This window comes from Palaemon carinicauda, chromosome 45, assembly GCF_036898095.1.
Source record: "Palaemon carinicauda isolate YSFRI2023 chromosome 45, ASM3689809v2, whole genome shotgun sequence".
NCBI classification, from domain to species: Eukaryota; Metazoa; Arthropoda; class Malacostraca; order Decapoda; family Palaemonidae; genus Palaemon; species Palaemon carinicauda.
The window spans coordinates 5,205,539-5,223,038 of record NC_090769.1 but is presented as its reverse complement, the minus strand read 5'-3'; the positions used below and the strand labels follow the sequence as shown (position 1 = coordinate 5,223,038).

At 32.6% G+C, this 17,500-nt stretch overlaps 1 protein-coding gene across 2 annotated transcripts in view; it reads left to right on the top strand.

Moving 5' to 3' along the window:
* Nucleotides 1-17,500, top strand: part of LOC137634682 (protein amalgam-like) — a 202,474-nt gene that overhangs the window by 169,781 nt on the left and 15,193 nt on the right. For both annotated transcript variants that reach the window (XM_068367163.1, XM_068367162.1), the window contains exons 4-7: nucleotides 8,689-8,844; nucleotides 11,194-11,337; nucleotides 11,827-11,967; nucleotides 13,748-13,994. In XM_068367163.1, the coding sequence (XP_068223264.1) occupies nucleotides 8,689-8,844; nucleotides 11,194-11,337; nucleotides 11,827-11,967; nucleotides 13,748-13,994 (688 nt within the window). The remainder of the gene's footprint in view (nucleotides 1-8,688; nucleotides 8,845-11,193; nucleotides 11,338-11,826; nucleotides 11,968-13,747; nucleotides 13,995-17,500) is intronic.

Genomic DNA, 17,500 nt, shown 5'->3' with positions numbered 1-17,500 from the left:
GTAATTATCATAATGATCACTATTATGTCTGTCACGATGTTTATTTATTATATATAATTTTGCTTATTAATGATCCTTTTTTTAACAATAAGGATATTAAGGATATCCGACTCCTCGTGTTTTTTTTTTTTTTTTTTTTTTTTTTTTTTTTTTTTTTTTTTTTTTTTTTTTGGAAAGAGCTTGAATCTCGTGTTGTAAGTCTATCAAGCCATTCGTGTCTTGTGTACATTATTCAATATAAAGAAATTTTCTCCAGCGACAACAAGGGAAATATTATTATATTTAGCGAGTTTAGTTCGTTTCTCTTTTCTATTTTGGTCTCGAAAGAGCAACTATCGCGTAAACAATAGTTGTCGAAGGATCCGTGAGATAATTTCAACTTTTTAATCAACTGTGACGGGCCGAGAGATGGTTGTGAACTCAAAGGCAGGATGCAGTCAACTGAGTTATATTATTATAGAACACTCTCCTTTATATACAAAACCTCAAGGCAACAGGACATAACATGTTCACAAGACAGACAATGTTACAGAGGAAAACCGGAGGCATGAATTTTCAAGTTCGTTTTAGTGCGAGGGAAGAGCGAAGATGCAAGCATAATATATACAAAAGGAATTATGTACAATTGTGTGACACACGGTTGGTACTCAACTATCTTTCTCACATATAATGTAAAGCAGGCCGCTTAGCTTTATCGTTTTTAAAGCATTGTATGCTATGTTTTCGTATGAGAATCTCAATGTCTTACATGGAAAATCTTACATTGAAGTATATTAAAGAAAATCAGAAAAACGACGTTCTTACTAATATCAAAATAAGAGTAAACGAAGGAATTGAATACTTAATTTTATATTAATTCGGGATAATCAAGGTAAATTATAGTTACATTGAAGCCGGTTAGAATGGGAGTTTTTTTGCTTACTTTTTTTTTTATCTTAGTAACAACTCACCCTCAAGATATCAAATAAATTAGAAGGGATTACGTTTGCTTACGTCATAAAAATATTATCTAATAAAAGGGGAACCCGCACTACATATATCAGCACTCGTCAAATATGACGGTTAATCATTTAGACATGCACACACATAACACACGCACCCCCATCTCACCAAGGTATGACTATTCCCTTTCTCCCTACCCGAAGGACGGGCATGCTAACCCTAAATTCCCCAGGGTATGACTATTCCCCATCCCTACCCGAGGGACGTGGTGAGCTTAACGTGACCGGAAAGAAATGTGTATATATATATATATATATATATATATATATATATATATATATATATATATATATATATAAAGTATATATGTATGTGTATATATATACATATGTATATTATATATATATATATATATATATATATATATATATACAGTATATATATATATATATATATATATATATATATATATATAAATATATATATATGTATATATATACATAAATATGTGTATATTTATATATATATATATATATATATATATATATATGTATACATATATACATACATACATACATATATATACATAACGACAATCAAACCAAGCACATGGCGCAGAGTCCGCCCCCCCCCCCACCCCCCACCCCTCACCCCCAGCAACGAAGTCATCCTTAGTAGTAGGATCGGGTTATGCAACCCGATACAAGGCTGGGGAAGAAAGCGAAGAATTAAACTGGGGTTAAGAAACTACTATCCCGCATGTACGCCAAGGACCATTTCATGGCCAAAGCCTGTCCTTCGCTGTATGCCAACGGAGGGTTAATAGAATTTACATATCGTTTCGATAAGTTTGCAAGGAACTGTTAATTAATGGTAATTCGTTGTTGAATTGGTTTTATTACTGGTGGCTATAAATGACAAGTGGAATGTTCAATGATAAAAAAGTTGATGCCAGATGTTCGTGATGTCAGTAAACAATGCTAAGGATGAGTTTGATTCAAGGACTTATATAAGGAACTATTAAAGTAATGTAGTTTAATTGTTTATTTATTACTTCGTTCGCTTATCTACTAGTTTATTTATTCCCTCCGCCAACAAAGTAAATCAATGTAGTTTAATTGTTTATTTATTGTTGCGTATGCTTATTTACTAGTTTATTTATTACCTGCGCCAACGAAGTTGGAAGGAGGTTACGTTTTACCACCTGTTTGTGTGTATGTGTTTGTCTGTGAACAGCTTCCTGGCTACAATTTTAATCGTAGAGTAATGAAACTTACAGGGATTAACTGTTATGTGAAAAGCTGGAAATTGTCAAATTTTGGAAGGTTAATGCCAAAGGTCAAGGTCACGGTCGAGCAAAAGGTCGAGAAATAAGCTGCCGTGGCAGAGGTCTGCGCTCTACTGAGTGCACCTCTATATGTATTCATTCATTTTTGTAGTCTATTTATCTACTATTTCTTATTTCTACATTTTAGGAAATGCTTAAAAAATAATCCCTCCTATTTTACATATCTTCAAATATCTCCCGCAATTTCCTTTCTTATTTTACCTATTTCTTATTTTCAAGGGGATTAGCCTATCAGTAATTTATCATACATGTCTATTCCTCCTTTGCCTGTTAACGCTTTTCAAGCCTCTTCTTACATCTTTTTTACTCCTCCGTTTTTATTTCCTGCTTACTTAGCATTCCTCTTTCCTCTTCCTATTCCTTTTATCGCGTTTCTCATATTCTTATTTAATACATCCCAGATCTGCGTAAAGAATAAATTCGCATATTTTCGTGGACGTTATATTCCGAAAAGAGGGGAACTAAAATTTTGTAACGTTGTCTTTTGTTAATATATATTTTTTTTTTTTTTTTTTAGAATTGTTCTGGGAGAAATGTCGTTGCTGTTTATCGTAACTTCTTTTATATAATTTATTTTAATATACCTAATAATATGTAATAAAATACAACAGCTGTAATTAGTATCGTTGTTACTAAGTATTTTCAACTTCACATCGGTATTCGAGCATGCAATTTTCACAGTTGGAAGTAAACACGATATATGAAAATTCAAAATAATAAATCTTTGAACAAGACACATGACAAAACTATTTATGTATTACGAAAAATTATATGAAAATAGGACTTTGAATAAATAAAAAGCAAAAAAAAAATATATATACAAAAATAAGAATAGGACATGCTTCGCTTTCGTCTTACCTATAATATAAATTCTCAAATTGTAATTATAGTTAATCTATTCTTATAGTCCTTTTTTAAATTCCGTATGAATTGCAAGTTCCTGTAGTGATTATACAAGAATTAAATCAGCGTAGGCTGTCTGTAGAATAAAAATTCTATCTTCTTATTGATATACAATAAAATAATAACGAGTGATAGTATAGTGTACATAGATCGACACAAGGGGTTGTACATATATCTACACAGGGGGCTGTACATAGATCTACACGGGGGCTGGACATAGATCTACACAAGGGGTGTACATAGATCTACACAGGGGGCTGTACATAGATCTACACAGGGGGTTGTACATAGATCTACACAAAGGACTGTACATAGATCTACAAAAGGGGCTTTACATAGATCTACACACGGGGCTGTACATAGATCTACACATGGGGCTGTACATAGATCTACACAAGGGGCTGCGCATAGATCTACACAGGAAGCTGTACATAGATCTACAAAGGGGGCTGTACATAGATCTACACAGGGGGCTGTGCATAGATCTACACAGGGGGCTGTACATAGATCTACACGGGGGCTGGACATAGATCTACACAGGAAGCTGTACATAGATCTACACAGGGGGCTGTACATAAATCTACCAAGGGGCTATACATAGATCTACACAGGGGGCTGTTCATAGATCTACACAAGGGGCTGTACATAGATCTACACAGGAAGCTGTACATAGATCTACACAGGGGGCTGTACATAGATCTACAAAGGGGGCTGTACATAGATCTACACAGGGGGCTGTACATAGATCTACCCAGGGGCTGTACATAGATCTACAAAGGGGGCTGTACATAGATCTACACAGGGGGTTGTAAATAGATCTACAAAGGGGGCTGTACATAGATCTACACAGGGGGATGTACATAGATCTACACAGGGGGTTATAAATAGATCTACACAAAGGACTGTACATAGATCTCCACAGGGGGCTGTACATAGATCTATAAAAGGGGCTTTACATAGATCTACAAAAGGGGCTGTACATAGATCTACACATGGGGCTGTACATAGATCTACACAGGGGCCTGTGCAAAGATCTACAAAGGGGGCTGTACATAGATCTACACAGGGGGTTGTAAATAGATCTACACAAAGGACTGTACATAGATCTACACAGGGGGCTGTACATATATCTACACAAAGGACTGTACATAGATCTCCACAGGAGGCTGTACATAGATCTACACAAGGGGCTATACATAGATCTACACAGGGGGCTGTGCATAGATCTACAAAAGGGGCTGTACATAGATCTACACAGGGGGATGTATATAGATCTACACAAGGGGCTGTACATAGATCTACACAAGAGGCTGTACATAGATCTACACAGGGGGCTGTACATAGATCTACACAGGGGGCTGTACATAGATCCACACAGGGGGCTGTGCATAGATCTACAAAGGGGACTGTACATAGATCTACACAGGGGGCTGTACATAGATCTACAAAGGGGGCTGTACATAGATCTACAAAGGGGGCTGTACATAGATCTACAAAAGGGGCTGTACATAGAACTACACAGGGAGCTGTACAAAGGCCTACGCAGAGAATGTATATAGATCTATAGAGGGAGTGTACATAGAATGATAATAATGATGGTAATTTTGATAGTGATAATAACGACAAGGACAACAGTGCGACAATAATGACAACGGCGACGTCGATGACATTGAGGAGGAGGAGGTAGTGCTTTTGGAAAAAAAAAAAAAAAAAAAAAAAAAAGTAATTATATAATACAAAGAATTTAAAAGTAGATAAATTAATAGTTTTTAATTAAGAGATACGTTTGGATTTTATCAAAATATTTGCATTATATCAATGACCCTAATTCTTTTTTTTTTTGGGGGGGGAGATTGAGAATTGAGGATTCGAAATATACAAACTTTCTCCGTAAAATAATTTCACATTTCTATAATTCACACGGAGAATTCACGTACGGAATTAAAATATATTTTCTTTCGAAGACATTGAAATCTAGACGTGATTATGAAATTATGATTTCCCTGACACATTTCGCAAAATATAATTCATAAGCTCCAGTAGGTAATCATCAAGGAGTAACTGTTTTAAAATGTCAAAGTCCTGTGTATGTTAAATCTGTAAAATCATGATGGAAATCTGATATCATTTATCATTTTATCTCAACGGAAACTTAAATGATTAAATAGCTTTAGTCTTGTAAGGGACAATATTCCGGTCTTGACTTCGCTTTCCGTTGCAATCTGAGATAAATAAATAAAAATGTGTTGTGCTCTTACGTGTCGAAAATGAAATATATTACATCGTTATCATAATATCTAAACGTTACGCTTTCAACGTCTATTTGGCAGACTGCCAGGAAGATTATGCTATTTTCTATAACTTGTTAGTAAATTTGCTGAAACAAGCGAGAGTTAATATATTTACTAAAACAATTGAGTTAATATATTTGCTGAAACAAGCGAGAGTTAATATATTTGATGAAACAAGCGAGAGTTAATATATTTACTAAAACAATTGAGTTAATATATTTGCTGAAACTATCGAGTTAATATATTTGCTGAAACAATCGAGAGTTGATATATTTACTGAAACAATCGAGTTAATATATTTGCTGAAACAATCAAGAGTTAATTTATTTGCTGAAACAATCGAGTTAATATATTTACTGAAACAATCGAGTTAATATATTTACTGAAACAATCGAGTTAATGTATTTGCTGAAACAATCGAGAGTTAATTTATTTGCTGAAACAAGCGAGAGTTAATATATTTGATGAAACAATCGAGAGTTAATATATTTGATGAAACAATCGAGTTAATATATTTACTGAAACAATCGAGTTAATATATTTACTGAAACAATCGAGAGTTAATGTATTTGCTGAAACAATCAAGAGTTAATTTATTTGCTGAAACAAGAGAGAGGTAATATATTTGCTGAAACAATCAAGTTAATATATTTGCTGAAACAATCGAGTTAATATCTTTGCTGAAACAATAGTTAATATATTTGCTGAAACAATCGAGAGTTAATATATTTGCTGAAACAATCGAGTTAATATCGTTGCTGAAACAAACGAGAGTTAATATATTTGCTGAAACAATTGAGTTAATATCTTTGCTGAAACAATAGGTAATATATTTGCTGAAACAAACGAGAGTTAATATATTTGCTGAAACAATCGAGAGTTGATATATTTACTGAAACAATCAAGTTAATATATTTGCTGAAACAATCGAGTTAATAATATTTGCTGAAACAAGCGAGAGTTAATATATTTGCTGAAACAATCGAGTTAATAATATTTGCTGAAACAATCGAGAGTTGATATATTTACTGAAACAATCAAGTTAATATATTTGCTGAAACAATCGAGTTAATAATATTTGCTGAAACAAGCGAGAGTTAATATATTTGCTGAAACAATCCAGTTAATACATTTGATGAAACAATCGATAATTAATATATTTGCTGAATCAATCAAGTTAATATATTTGCCGAAACAATCGAGAGTTGATATATTTACTGAAACAATCGAGTTAATATATTTGCTGAAACAATCGAGTTATATTTACTGAAACAATCGAGAGTTGATATATTTACTGAAACAATCAAGTTAATATATTTGCTGAAACAATCGAGAGTTAAAATATTTGCTGAAACAATCGAGTTAATATATTTGCTGAAACAATCGAGAGTTGATATATTTACTGAAACAATCGAGTTAATATATTTGCTGAAACAATCGAGAGTTAAAATATTTGCTGAAACAATCAAGTTAATATATTTGCTGAAACAATCGAGAGTTAAAATATTTGCTGAAACAATCGAGTTAATATATTTGCTGAAACAATCGAGAGTTGATATATTTACTGAAACAATCGAAAGTTGATATATTTACTGAAACAATCGAGAGTTGATATATTTACTGAATCAATAGAGGTAATATATTTGCTGAAACAATCGAGAGTTAATATATTTACTGAAACAATCGAAAGTTGATATATTTACTGAAACAATCGAGAGTTGATATATTTACTGAATCAATAGAGGTAATATATTTGCTGAAACAATCGAGAGTTAAAACATTTGCTGAAACAATCGAGAGTTAATATATTTGCTGAAACAATCGAGAGTTGATATATTTACTGAAACAGTCAAGTTAATATATTTGCTGAAACAATCGAGTTAATATATTTGCTGAAACAATCGAGTTAATATATTTGCTGAAACAATCGAGAGTTAATATATTTGCTGAAACAATCGAGAGTTAATATATTTGCTGAAACAATCGAGAGTTGATATATTTGCTGAAACAATCGAGAGTTGATATATTTACTGAAACAATCGAGTTAATATATTTGCTGAAACAATCGAGAGTTAATATATTTGCTGAAACAATCGAGTTAATATATTTGCTGATACAATCGAGTGAGAATTTATTTTTTTGTAGATGGATAAAATAACACAGACACATTAACCAACAGCATAAAATTTCAGTACCTCCCAAGAAAAAAAAAATAGTAAATAGATCTAGTTTTGAAGTAACGACTTTCGTTTTTGAGTTATGATTCCCTCCAATAATTATGTTCTGAAACATCTGAGTAAAAAAAAAAAAAAAAAAAAAAAAAAAAAAAAAAAAAAAAAAAAAAAAAAAAAAAAAAAAAAAAAGACTGAAATAAAAATTTACTTATTTATTTCTTTTAAATATCTGAGAGAAAAAAAAACTGGAATAAAACTTTATTTACTTGTTTCTTCTAAACAGCTGAGATTAATCAAAACTGGAATAAAACTTTACATATTCATTTCTTTTAAACATCTGAGAGAGAAAAAAAAACTGGAATAAAACATTATTTACTTGTTTCTTCTAAACAGCTGAGAGAAAAAGTGGAAAAAAAATTTATTTATCTCTCCCAAACATCTGAGAGAAATCACTGGAATAAAACTTTATTTATTCATTTATTTATTCCAAACAGCTGAGAAAAAAAAGAAAAACTGGAATAAAAGTTTAAGTATTTATTTCTTCCAAACAGCCGAGAGAAAAAAAAACTGGAATAAAACTTTACTTATTTCTCAAAAACAGCAAAGAAATAAAAACTGGAATAAAACTTTATTTATTCATTTATTTATTCCAAACAGCTGAGAAAAATAAAGAAAAACTGGAATAAAAGTTTAAGTATTTATTTCTTCCAAACAACCGAGAAAAAAAACTGGAATAAAACTTTACTTATTCACATCTCCCAAACAGCAAAGAAATAAAAACTGGAATAAAACTTTATTTATTTATTTCTTCCTAACAACTGAGAAATAAAAAACTGGAATAAAACTTTACTTATTCACATCTCCCAAACAGCAAAGAAATAAAAACTGGAATAAAACTTTATCTATTTATTTCTTCCTAACAACTGAGAAACAAAAAAACTGGAATAAAACTTTACTTATTCACATCTCCCAAACAGCAAAGAAATAAAAAACTGGAATGAAACTTAACATATCCATTTCTTCCAAACAGCTGAAAGAAAAAGACAAGTTCACCAAGATCGGAAACTCCTTCGTGCTAAGTGGAGTGAAGAGGCGCCATGCAGGGAAATACGAATGCAGAATCGAAAGGGAAAGAGGCCCGGCCATCCAGGTCTTGCACACGCTCAACGTTCAATACCCAGCGACGGTGAGTCATCCCTGTGACCTGTTTTGACCTTTGACCTCAAGGCCGCACGCGGGAGATGGTCGGTCGGTTGGTTCAGATTGCCGGGAGCTTATCTCCGGGCGGGTGCTCTTATTAGAAGTCATAGCTCCCGGGGAGAGATGGGTCATCTGAATGATGTTATTCTAATAATGTTCAATTTGCTTTTGTACTTGAAATGAGAATTTTAGTATTCCATCTTTAACGCCCGCTTTTAGAATTAGAAAATAATGTTGAGAATTTTATTATACCACCTTTAAAAGACCGTATTTAGAATCAGAAAATAATGTCTGTACTTGAAATGATAATTTTATTATACCACCTTTAAAAGACCGTATTTAGAATCAGAAAATAATGTCTTTGTACTTGAAATGAGAATTTTATTATACCACCTTTAAAAGACCGTATTTAGAATCAGAAAATAATGTCTTTGTACTTGAAATGAGAATTTTATTATACCACCTTTAAAAGACCGTATTTAGAATCAGAAAATAATGTCTGTACTTGAAATGATAATTTTATTATACCACCTTTAAAAGACCGTATTTAGAATCAGAAAATAATGTCTTTGTACTTGAAATGAGAATTTTATTATACCACCTTTAAAAGACCGTATTTAGAATCAGAAAATAATGTCTTTGTACTTGAAATGAGAATTTTATTATACCACCTTTAAAAGACCGTATTTAGAATCAGAAAATAATGTCTTTGTACTTGAAATGAGAATTCTATTATACCACCTTTAAAAGACCGTATTTAGAATCAGAAAATAATGTCTTTGTACTTGAAATGAGAATTTTATTTTTCTATCTTTAATTGCCAGCATTTAGAACAAGAAAATAATGTCCTTGTACTTGAAATTAAAATTTTATTATTACCTCTTTAATTGACCGCTTTTAGAATAAACAAATAATCCTATTCAACTTGTCTTTGTACTTGAAATGACTATTTTATTATTCCATCTTTAATCACCCGCTTTTAGAATTAGAAAATAATGTTGTTAGTCTTGTCTTTATGCTTGAAGTGAGAATTTTATCATTTCATCTTCAGTCACTAGCATTTAAGAAAATGATTTTCAACTGCGGAATTATTTTTCGATATATGTACTAGCTTGTTTTCGTACTTTTTTTTTTTTTTTTGCAATATACATTGTTATTCCACTAAGCCGTATTACTATCAAGATATTCAAGTTAAGACAGAAGAGTCTATCTACGAATAGAGACTGTGCTGTATCATAATGTGTCAAAATGTCTGTAAAAATTCATCACATACAATCACATTTTTGAGGGGGCCATTGGTATGTCTTCAGATTAACCTTTCATTGTTAATATTATTATTATTATTATTATTATTATTATTATTATTATTATTACTTGCTAAGCTACAACCATAGTTGGAAAAGCAGGATGCTATAAGCCCAGGGGCTCCAACAGGGAAAATAGCTCAGTGAGGAAAGGAAACAAAGAAAAATAAAATATTTTAAGAAGAGCAACGAGATTAAAATAAATATATCCTATATAAACTAGAAAAACTTTTACAAAATAAGAGGAAGAGAAATAAGATAGAATAGTATGCCAGAGCGTACCCACAAGCAAGAGAACTCTAACCCAAGACAGTTGAAGACCATGGTACAGAGGCTATGGCATTATCCAAGATAAGAGAACAATGGTTTGATTTTGGAGTGTCCTTCTCCTAGAAGAGCTGCTTACCATAGCTAAAGAATCTCTTCTACCCTTATCAAGAGGAAAGTAGCCACTGAACAATTATAGTACAGTAGTTAACCCCTTGTATGAAGAATTGTTTGGTAATCTCAGTGTTGTCAGGTGTATGACAGAAGAGAATCTGTAAAGAATATGCCAGACTATTCGGTGTATGTGTAGGCAGAGGGAAAGTGAACCGTAACCAGAGAGAGGGATCCAAGTTGTGGAATGATCTTCCTAATCGGGTGGTTGAATCAGTAGAACTTCAAAAGTTCAAAGTTGGATCAAATGCTTTTTTGTTGACCAGGCGGACATGAGTCTTTTTATAGTTTATTTATGACATATTTGTTTTTGATGTTGTTAATAGTTTATATATGACATGTCTATTTTGACGTTGTTACTTATTTTAGAATGATTTATTGTTAATATGTTCTCTTCATTTATTTATTTCCTTATTTCCTTTCCTCACTGGGCTATTTTTTCCTGTTGGAGCCCCTGGGCTTATAGCATCTTGCTTTTCCAACTAGGGTTGTAGCTTGGATAGTAATAATAATAATAATAATAATAATAATATCTCTTATACAAACTTAACCAGTTTCTCCAGCTATCCTATAATAGAAATAAATCCTTCCAGGTAAAACGGATAAGCCCTGCAGTGCAAAATGTGGCCAAGGGGTCCAGTGTCACTCTGGAATGCGCTGCAGACGGCAACCCGAAGGCAGCCATCAACTGGAGTAAACAAAAAGGCCACTTGCCCTCTGGAGCTCAGTCAGAAGAGGTATGAATTCGTTTTTAATTTTTTTTTTTTTTTCTTTTTTTTTTTTTTACTAATTGATTAATAATATTCAGCGTCGATGATCATTATCGCAGCTCAAATAAATCAAGCCATCTATATACTTAGATATTTAATTTATTCAAATTTAAACCTTTTAATAACGTTGCCTAGATCTGCATACCTTACATTATATAACAGTCATGTGTTAGGTTTTATCTAATTACACGGTATAACCTTTATTCTCTATTAGATTATGCACTTTAGTTATTTACTCCAATAAAAAATTCCAAAAAAGTCAAATTTTATTTTAATTTTTATCATTTTGAATAGTCGATGAAAAGAATGTCGATCCATGTTTTAGAAAGGAAAATAAATTAATATTTATGATAAAATGTTATTAATCTTGCTGAATTATGTATAAAATTAATGAATTATCAATAAAACATTATTTAACCAATATCCTTAATAATATCCTACTTCCCTCCTATCCAGGGCTTCAGCCTGACACTGGAAAAAGTCGACCGCCACGTCGAAGGAACCTACATTTGTACTGCCTCAAATGGAGTGGGACCTTCGTCATCGACCCAAATGTCCATCGAAGTCGAATATCCTCCAGAAATCGTTACTGAAGAGGTGATCATTGCTTGGGATTAAGAGATGTTGTCTTGGGTTTGAATGTTATAAAGAAATAGAATCATCTATTATGCATTTAATTTATCTAATATATTTATAATATTCTCAAAAATCGACATATCTTCATTGATTGATTGATTGATTTAAAGTTTTCAAGTCATATCTTCATTGTTATAATAGTTTTTGCATAATCCAATATGTCGATCACTGGACACTTTACAAGAAAAATACGTTTCTATTTGTATCTTCATATCTATTGTTTCCATTTCAACTGCTTGGCGTCAAGCACAGGGATTAGCTAATAGAACTTTTAGAAGTCAGGTACCAGTTTGCCTTCTTAGGGTCTTCGACAAAGTCTAGAAGGAAAGGATTAAGAAACCTAAAACAGTTAAACAGGAGTTAACAGGAAAAGGATATTGCCCTGAAGTAGGGGTATGGGAATACTAGCCCTTACACCCTGAGTGTCGTAGAAAGCGACTAAAAGGACAGCTGCTGCCTTATAGTCTTGCTTTTTAGCAAAAGGTTAGACCCGCTGCTAATAAGTGTGGAAACTGCTGCCCTGCAGTCGTAGAAAGCGACTAAAAGGACAAGCTGCTGCCTTATAGTCTTGCTTTTTAGCAAAAGGTTAGGCCTGCTGCCAATAAGTGTGGAAACTGCTGCCTTGCAGTCGTAGAAATCGACTAAAAGGACAGCTGCCGCCTTATAGTCTTGCTTTTTAGCAAAAGGTTAGGCCCGCTGCCAATAAGTGTGGAAACTGCTGCCTTGTGCAGCTGGACTGTTAAGTCAGGTTAGGGCCCAATATAAATAACAGTGATTGGTGGCTGCAAGGGCATGCGATCGTAAAAATCCTTTGCCAAATTACAAACCATGCCTGATGCTATTTGAGGGCGTATCAGGCAACCGACCCTTTAATGTAAGGATACCGTTGGGAAAGAAGAACAGGATAACGATTGTTATATAGTTATATATTAAGAGTATTTTAAAACAATAATAGGATAACGATATTGTGTAGTTATATATTAAGAATATTTTATCAGAATAAAAGTATGTAATAGGATTTCCATATATAAACAAGTTTAGGGCCTAAGATTCTTAATCTAAAATAAGAAACCGAACATAGACATCATCAGATCCAGTCAAGAAAAGAAGGCTGTATGTATAGATATAAGCTCAGAGGCTCCAACAGGGAAAAGAGCTCGGTGAGGAAAGGAAATAAGGTATTATACTATGAGAGAAGTTTAAGGATAACAACATTAAATCAAATTTTTTTATATATAAACTATAAAAACTTCAAAATAAGAAGACGAAGAGAAATAAGATAAAATAGTTGAAGAATGCTGTAATGTATGTATAGATATAAGCTCAGAGGCTCCAACAGGGAAAATAGCTCGGTGAGGAAAGGAAATAAGGTATTATACTATGAGAGAAGTTTAAGAATAACAACATTAAATCAATTTTTTTATACATAAACTATAAAAACTTCAAAATAACAAGGCGAAGAGAAATAAGATAGAATAGTTGAAGAATGCTGTAATGATAATATATAATCTCAAAAAAAAAAAAAATTATATAGGCCTATAGACTATAAAAACTCCAAAATAAGAAGACGAAGAGAAATAAGATAGAATAGTTGAAGAATGCTGTAATGATAATATATAAGCTCAAAAAAAAAAAAAAAAAAAAAAAAAAAAAAAAAAAAAAAAAAAAAAAAAAAAAAAACCCGAATTCCCACGCAGCTAATCTTCATGCTCAAAAGGAGTCACTATCAAAATCCTTTCAGACTATGCTACATACGGGAGAGGGCAGCAAAGCGAACCTCATCTGCATTGTCCACGGTCGGCCGTCGCCAACAGTCACCTGGATGAAGGACGGCAAAAGGATGACCGCCGACGACTTCCTGCAGGATCGAGACGGATTCCACAAGCACACTCTCACCATCGAAAAGGTCGAGGAAGCGCATTTCGGGGAGTACACCTGCATTGCACAAAATCGTCACGGGGAGATCCAACAAACCCTTAGACTCACAGGTGTGTTTGACAGATGTGTTCTGCCTAGATTGTAGGCAAAAATTTCAAAACATGATTTATTTATAATGAATAATTTATGATATGTACATATGATCAGTTATATATGTATGTATGTATGTATGTATGTATATGTATGTATATATATATATATATATATATATATATATATATATATATATATATATATATTTGTATATATGTATATACAGTATATGTATAATCTTATATATATATATATATATATATATATATATATATATATATATATACACATATATATACATACATATATATACATATATCATATATGTGTATATATATATATATATATATATATATATATATATATATTTATATACATATATCATTTATATATATACATATATATATATATATATATATATATATATATATATATATATATATATAGGTATATACGTGTGCACAGTATATACATTATGTATATATAGGTATATATGAGTGTACAGTGTAGAGCTTAATATATATATATATATATATATATATATATATATATATATATATATATATATATATATATATATATATATTAGATCTTCCATAAAATTGGAGGTAAACGTTGAGTAACGACCCTTAATATGAATGGAAATCTGCATGTTATGACGTCAAGAATTAACATACATTAGAATTATTCGATATTTCACTTTTTATGGATGATTCCCTTAAACATTTAGAGGTCTAAAAGCCGCTCATGAATGGCAGATGCAAGGGACAGTGACACTGCCCTACCAAGCAGAGCAATGCCATAGAGACTGACCAAAGAAGCTAACAAGTTTGAGCGGGACTCGAACCCCAGTCTGGCGTTCATCAGTCAGGGACGTTACCACATTGGCCAAAAATCCCCCCAATCCTTAGCTCACAAGGATAGTGAGATTGCAGCGACCAAATAAACTAACAAGTTTGAGCGGGACTCAAACCCCAGTCTGGCATTCACCAGTCAGGGACGTTACCACATTGGCCAAAAATTCCCCCAATCCCTAGCTCACAAGGATAGTGAGGTTGCAGCGACCAAAGAAACTAACAAGTTTGAGCGGGACTCGAACCCTAGTCTGGCGTTCACCAGTCAGGGACGTTACCACATTGGCCAAAAATTCCCCCAATCCCTAGCTCACAAGGATAGTGAGGTTGCAGCGACCAAAGAAACTAACAAGTTTGAGTGGGACTCGAACCCCAGTCTGGCGTTCACCAGTCAGGGACGTTACCACATCAGCCCCCATAACCCTTTTCATTAATGGTACAATTTATAGCTTTCGCATTCCCTCGTTTTCTCTTTGGTGACATTTTAGTGAATGGCCACTTCAGAAGCTCAGTTACTCTAAGAAGATTTAATGAAATTTAAATGAATGTTTTCGTGAGTGGCATTTTTAACCCTTTCGCCCGCAAAGGACGTACCGGTAGGTTCTTGCAAAACACTGTTATTTACATGTTTTTGCATGTTTTTGATAACTTTATAAGAAACTTCGGGCATTTTCCAAAAGAATGAGACCAACCTGACCTCTCTATGACAAAAATTAAGGCTGTTACAGCAATTTAAAACAAATATATATAACAAAATGTGCTCGAAATTTAACCTTACCTTGGGGGGTAAAAGGGATAAAATGTAACAAATAGACCATGATCTGTTATAAGGAGGTAGAAGGTTATTTATTGACTCAGAGTAAGGCTCGAGGCCAATGCACAAAGCAATTTCTCTACAGCGCTTAGATTGGTGTGTTTTATTCCATAGTTCTTTTTTTTTCAGGAGTAATTACGTTGCTCAAGTAATACTTACTATGATGGAATATCCAAAACGTAATTAAAATCAGGAAAAATAGAAATTAAGTCAAGATTCAATTGAGTAATTTATTTTGCAACAGAAAAATAACGCGCATAATGTCAAGCCTCTTTTATGTGATTAATTTATCTACCTCAAAATAACGCGCATAATGTTAAGCCTATTTTAAGAAATTTATGTTGCAACAGAAAAATAACGCGCATAATGTCAAGCCTATTTCAAGTAATTTATGTTGCAACAGAAAAATAACACGCATAATGTCAAGCCTCTTTTATGTGATTAATTTTGCAACCGCAAAATAACGCGCATAATATGAAGCCTATTTTAAGTAATTTATTTTGCAACAGAAAAATAACGCACATAATGTCAAGCCTCTTTTATGTGATTAATTTTGCAACCGAAAAATAACGTGCATAATGTGAAGCCTATTTTAAGTAATTTATATTGCAACATAAAAATAACGCGCATAATTTCAAGCCTCTTTTATGTATTTTATTTTGCAACAGAAAAATAACGCATAAAAATGTCTCCCTAACCTACTCAATTCTTCATATAGAAATCCTTCATATTGTCAGGGCCTATTTAAACTGCTGTAATAGCTTATTATTTAGTGATTTAAATCACTTATCCTCTAAATCACGTCACTAGGCATTGACAATGGAGGCTATTTTTCATTGCCTCGTATCCTGAATTACTAACAAGTGGTCTGAACGAGGGAGGTCTGAGCCGACAATACGGGCTGAGGGGACTATGGGGAGGGCCGTTACAAAGAGCTAGAATATATAAAAAAAACTTATAAACATAGACAAGTAGATAAAACAATATTACAAGGAATGAAAAGCATTCTTTTCGTGAGTCATATGTGGCATTCCTTATTTAATATTCTTGAACAGAGAAACGCTAAAAGGTGACTACGTGCAGGGTCGTTACAACCCGTTAAGTAGATAGAAAATACTTGTAAACATAGACATATATATAAAATAATATAACGAAGAATGAAAGACAGTCTTTTTATGATTCATAAAGCATTCTTTATTCAATATCCTTGAATAGAGAAACACTAAAAGGTGACTATGTGAAGGGCCGTTATAACCCGTTAAAGTAGATAAAAAATAGTTGTAAACATAGTCAAGTGAATAAAACAATATTACAAGTAATGAAAGACATTCTTTTCGCGAGTCATATAGTATCCCTTATTTATCCTTGGATACAGAAACGCTAAAATTCAATATCAGAGAGAGAGAGAGAGAGAGAGAGAGAGAGAGAGAGAGAGAGAGAGAGACAGACAGACAGACAGACAGACAGAGAGAGAGAGAGAGAGAGAGAGTCTGAATCAATGAATTAACAACTAAGGACGTTTCCGTGTTAGCATTAACATAATTTACAACACTGGTGCAATCTTAAAATTTCATCCCCAAATTCATATTACATATTCCAAAATAAATTTCCGTTGTTTTATTGTTTTATTTTTGTTTGTTATAATATTCAATCGAAAAATGTGTTTATGTGTTAGAGAGAAAAATTAAATCCGGTTGGTCTCCAAATTTTGCCTATTACATATTCCAAAATAAATTTCCGGTGTTTTATTATAGTTTAATTTGATATTTAGTCTAAAAATGTGTCTATGTATTTGAGGAAAAAAAATCTCACTCCTCTTGGTCTCCCAATTTTGCGTCTTGCGTCTTCAAAAAAT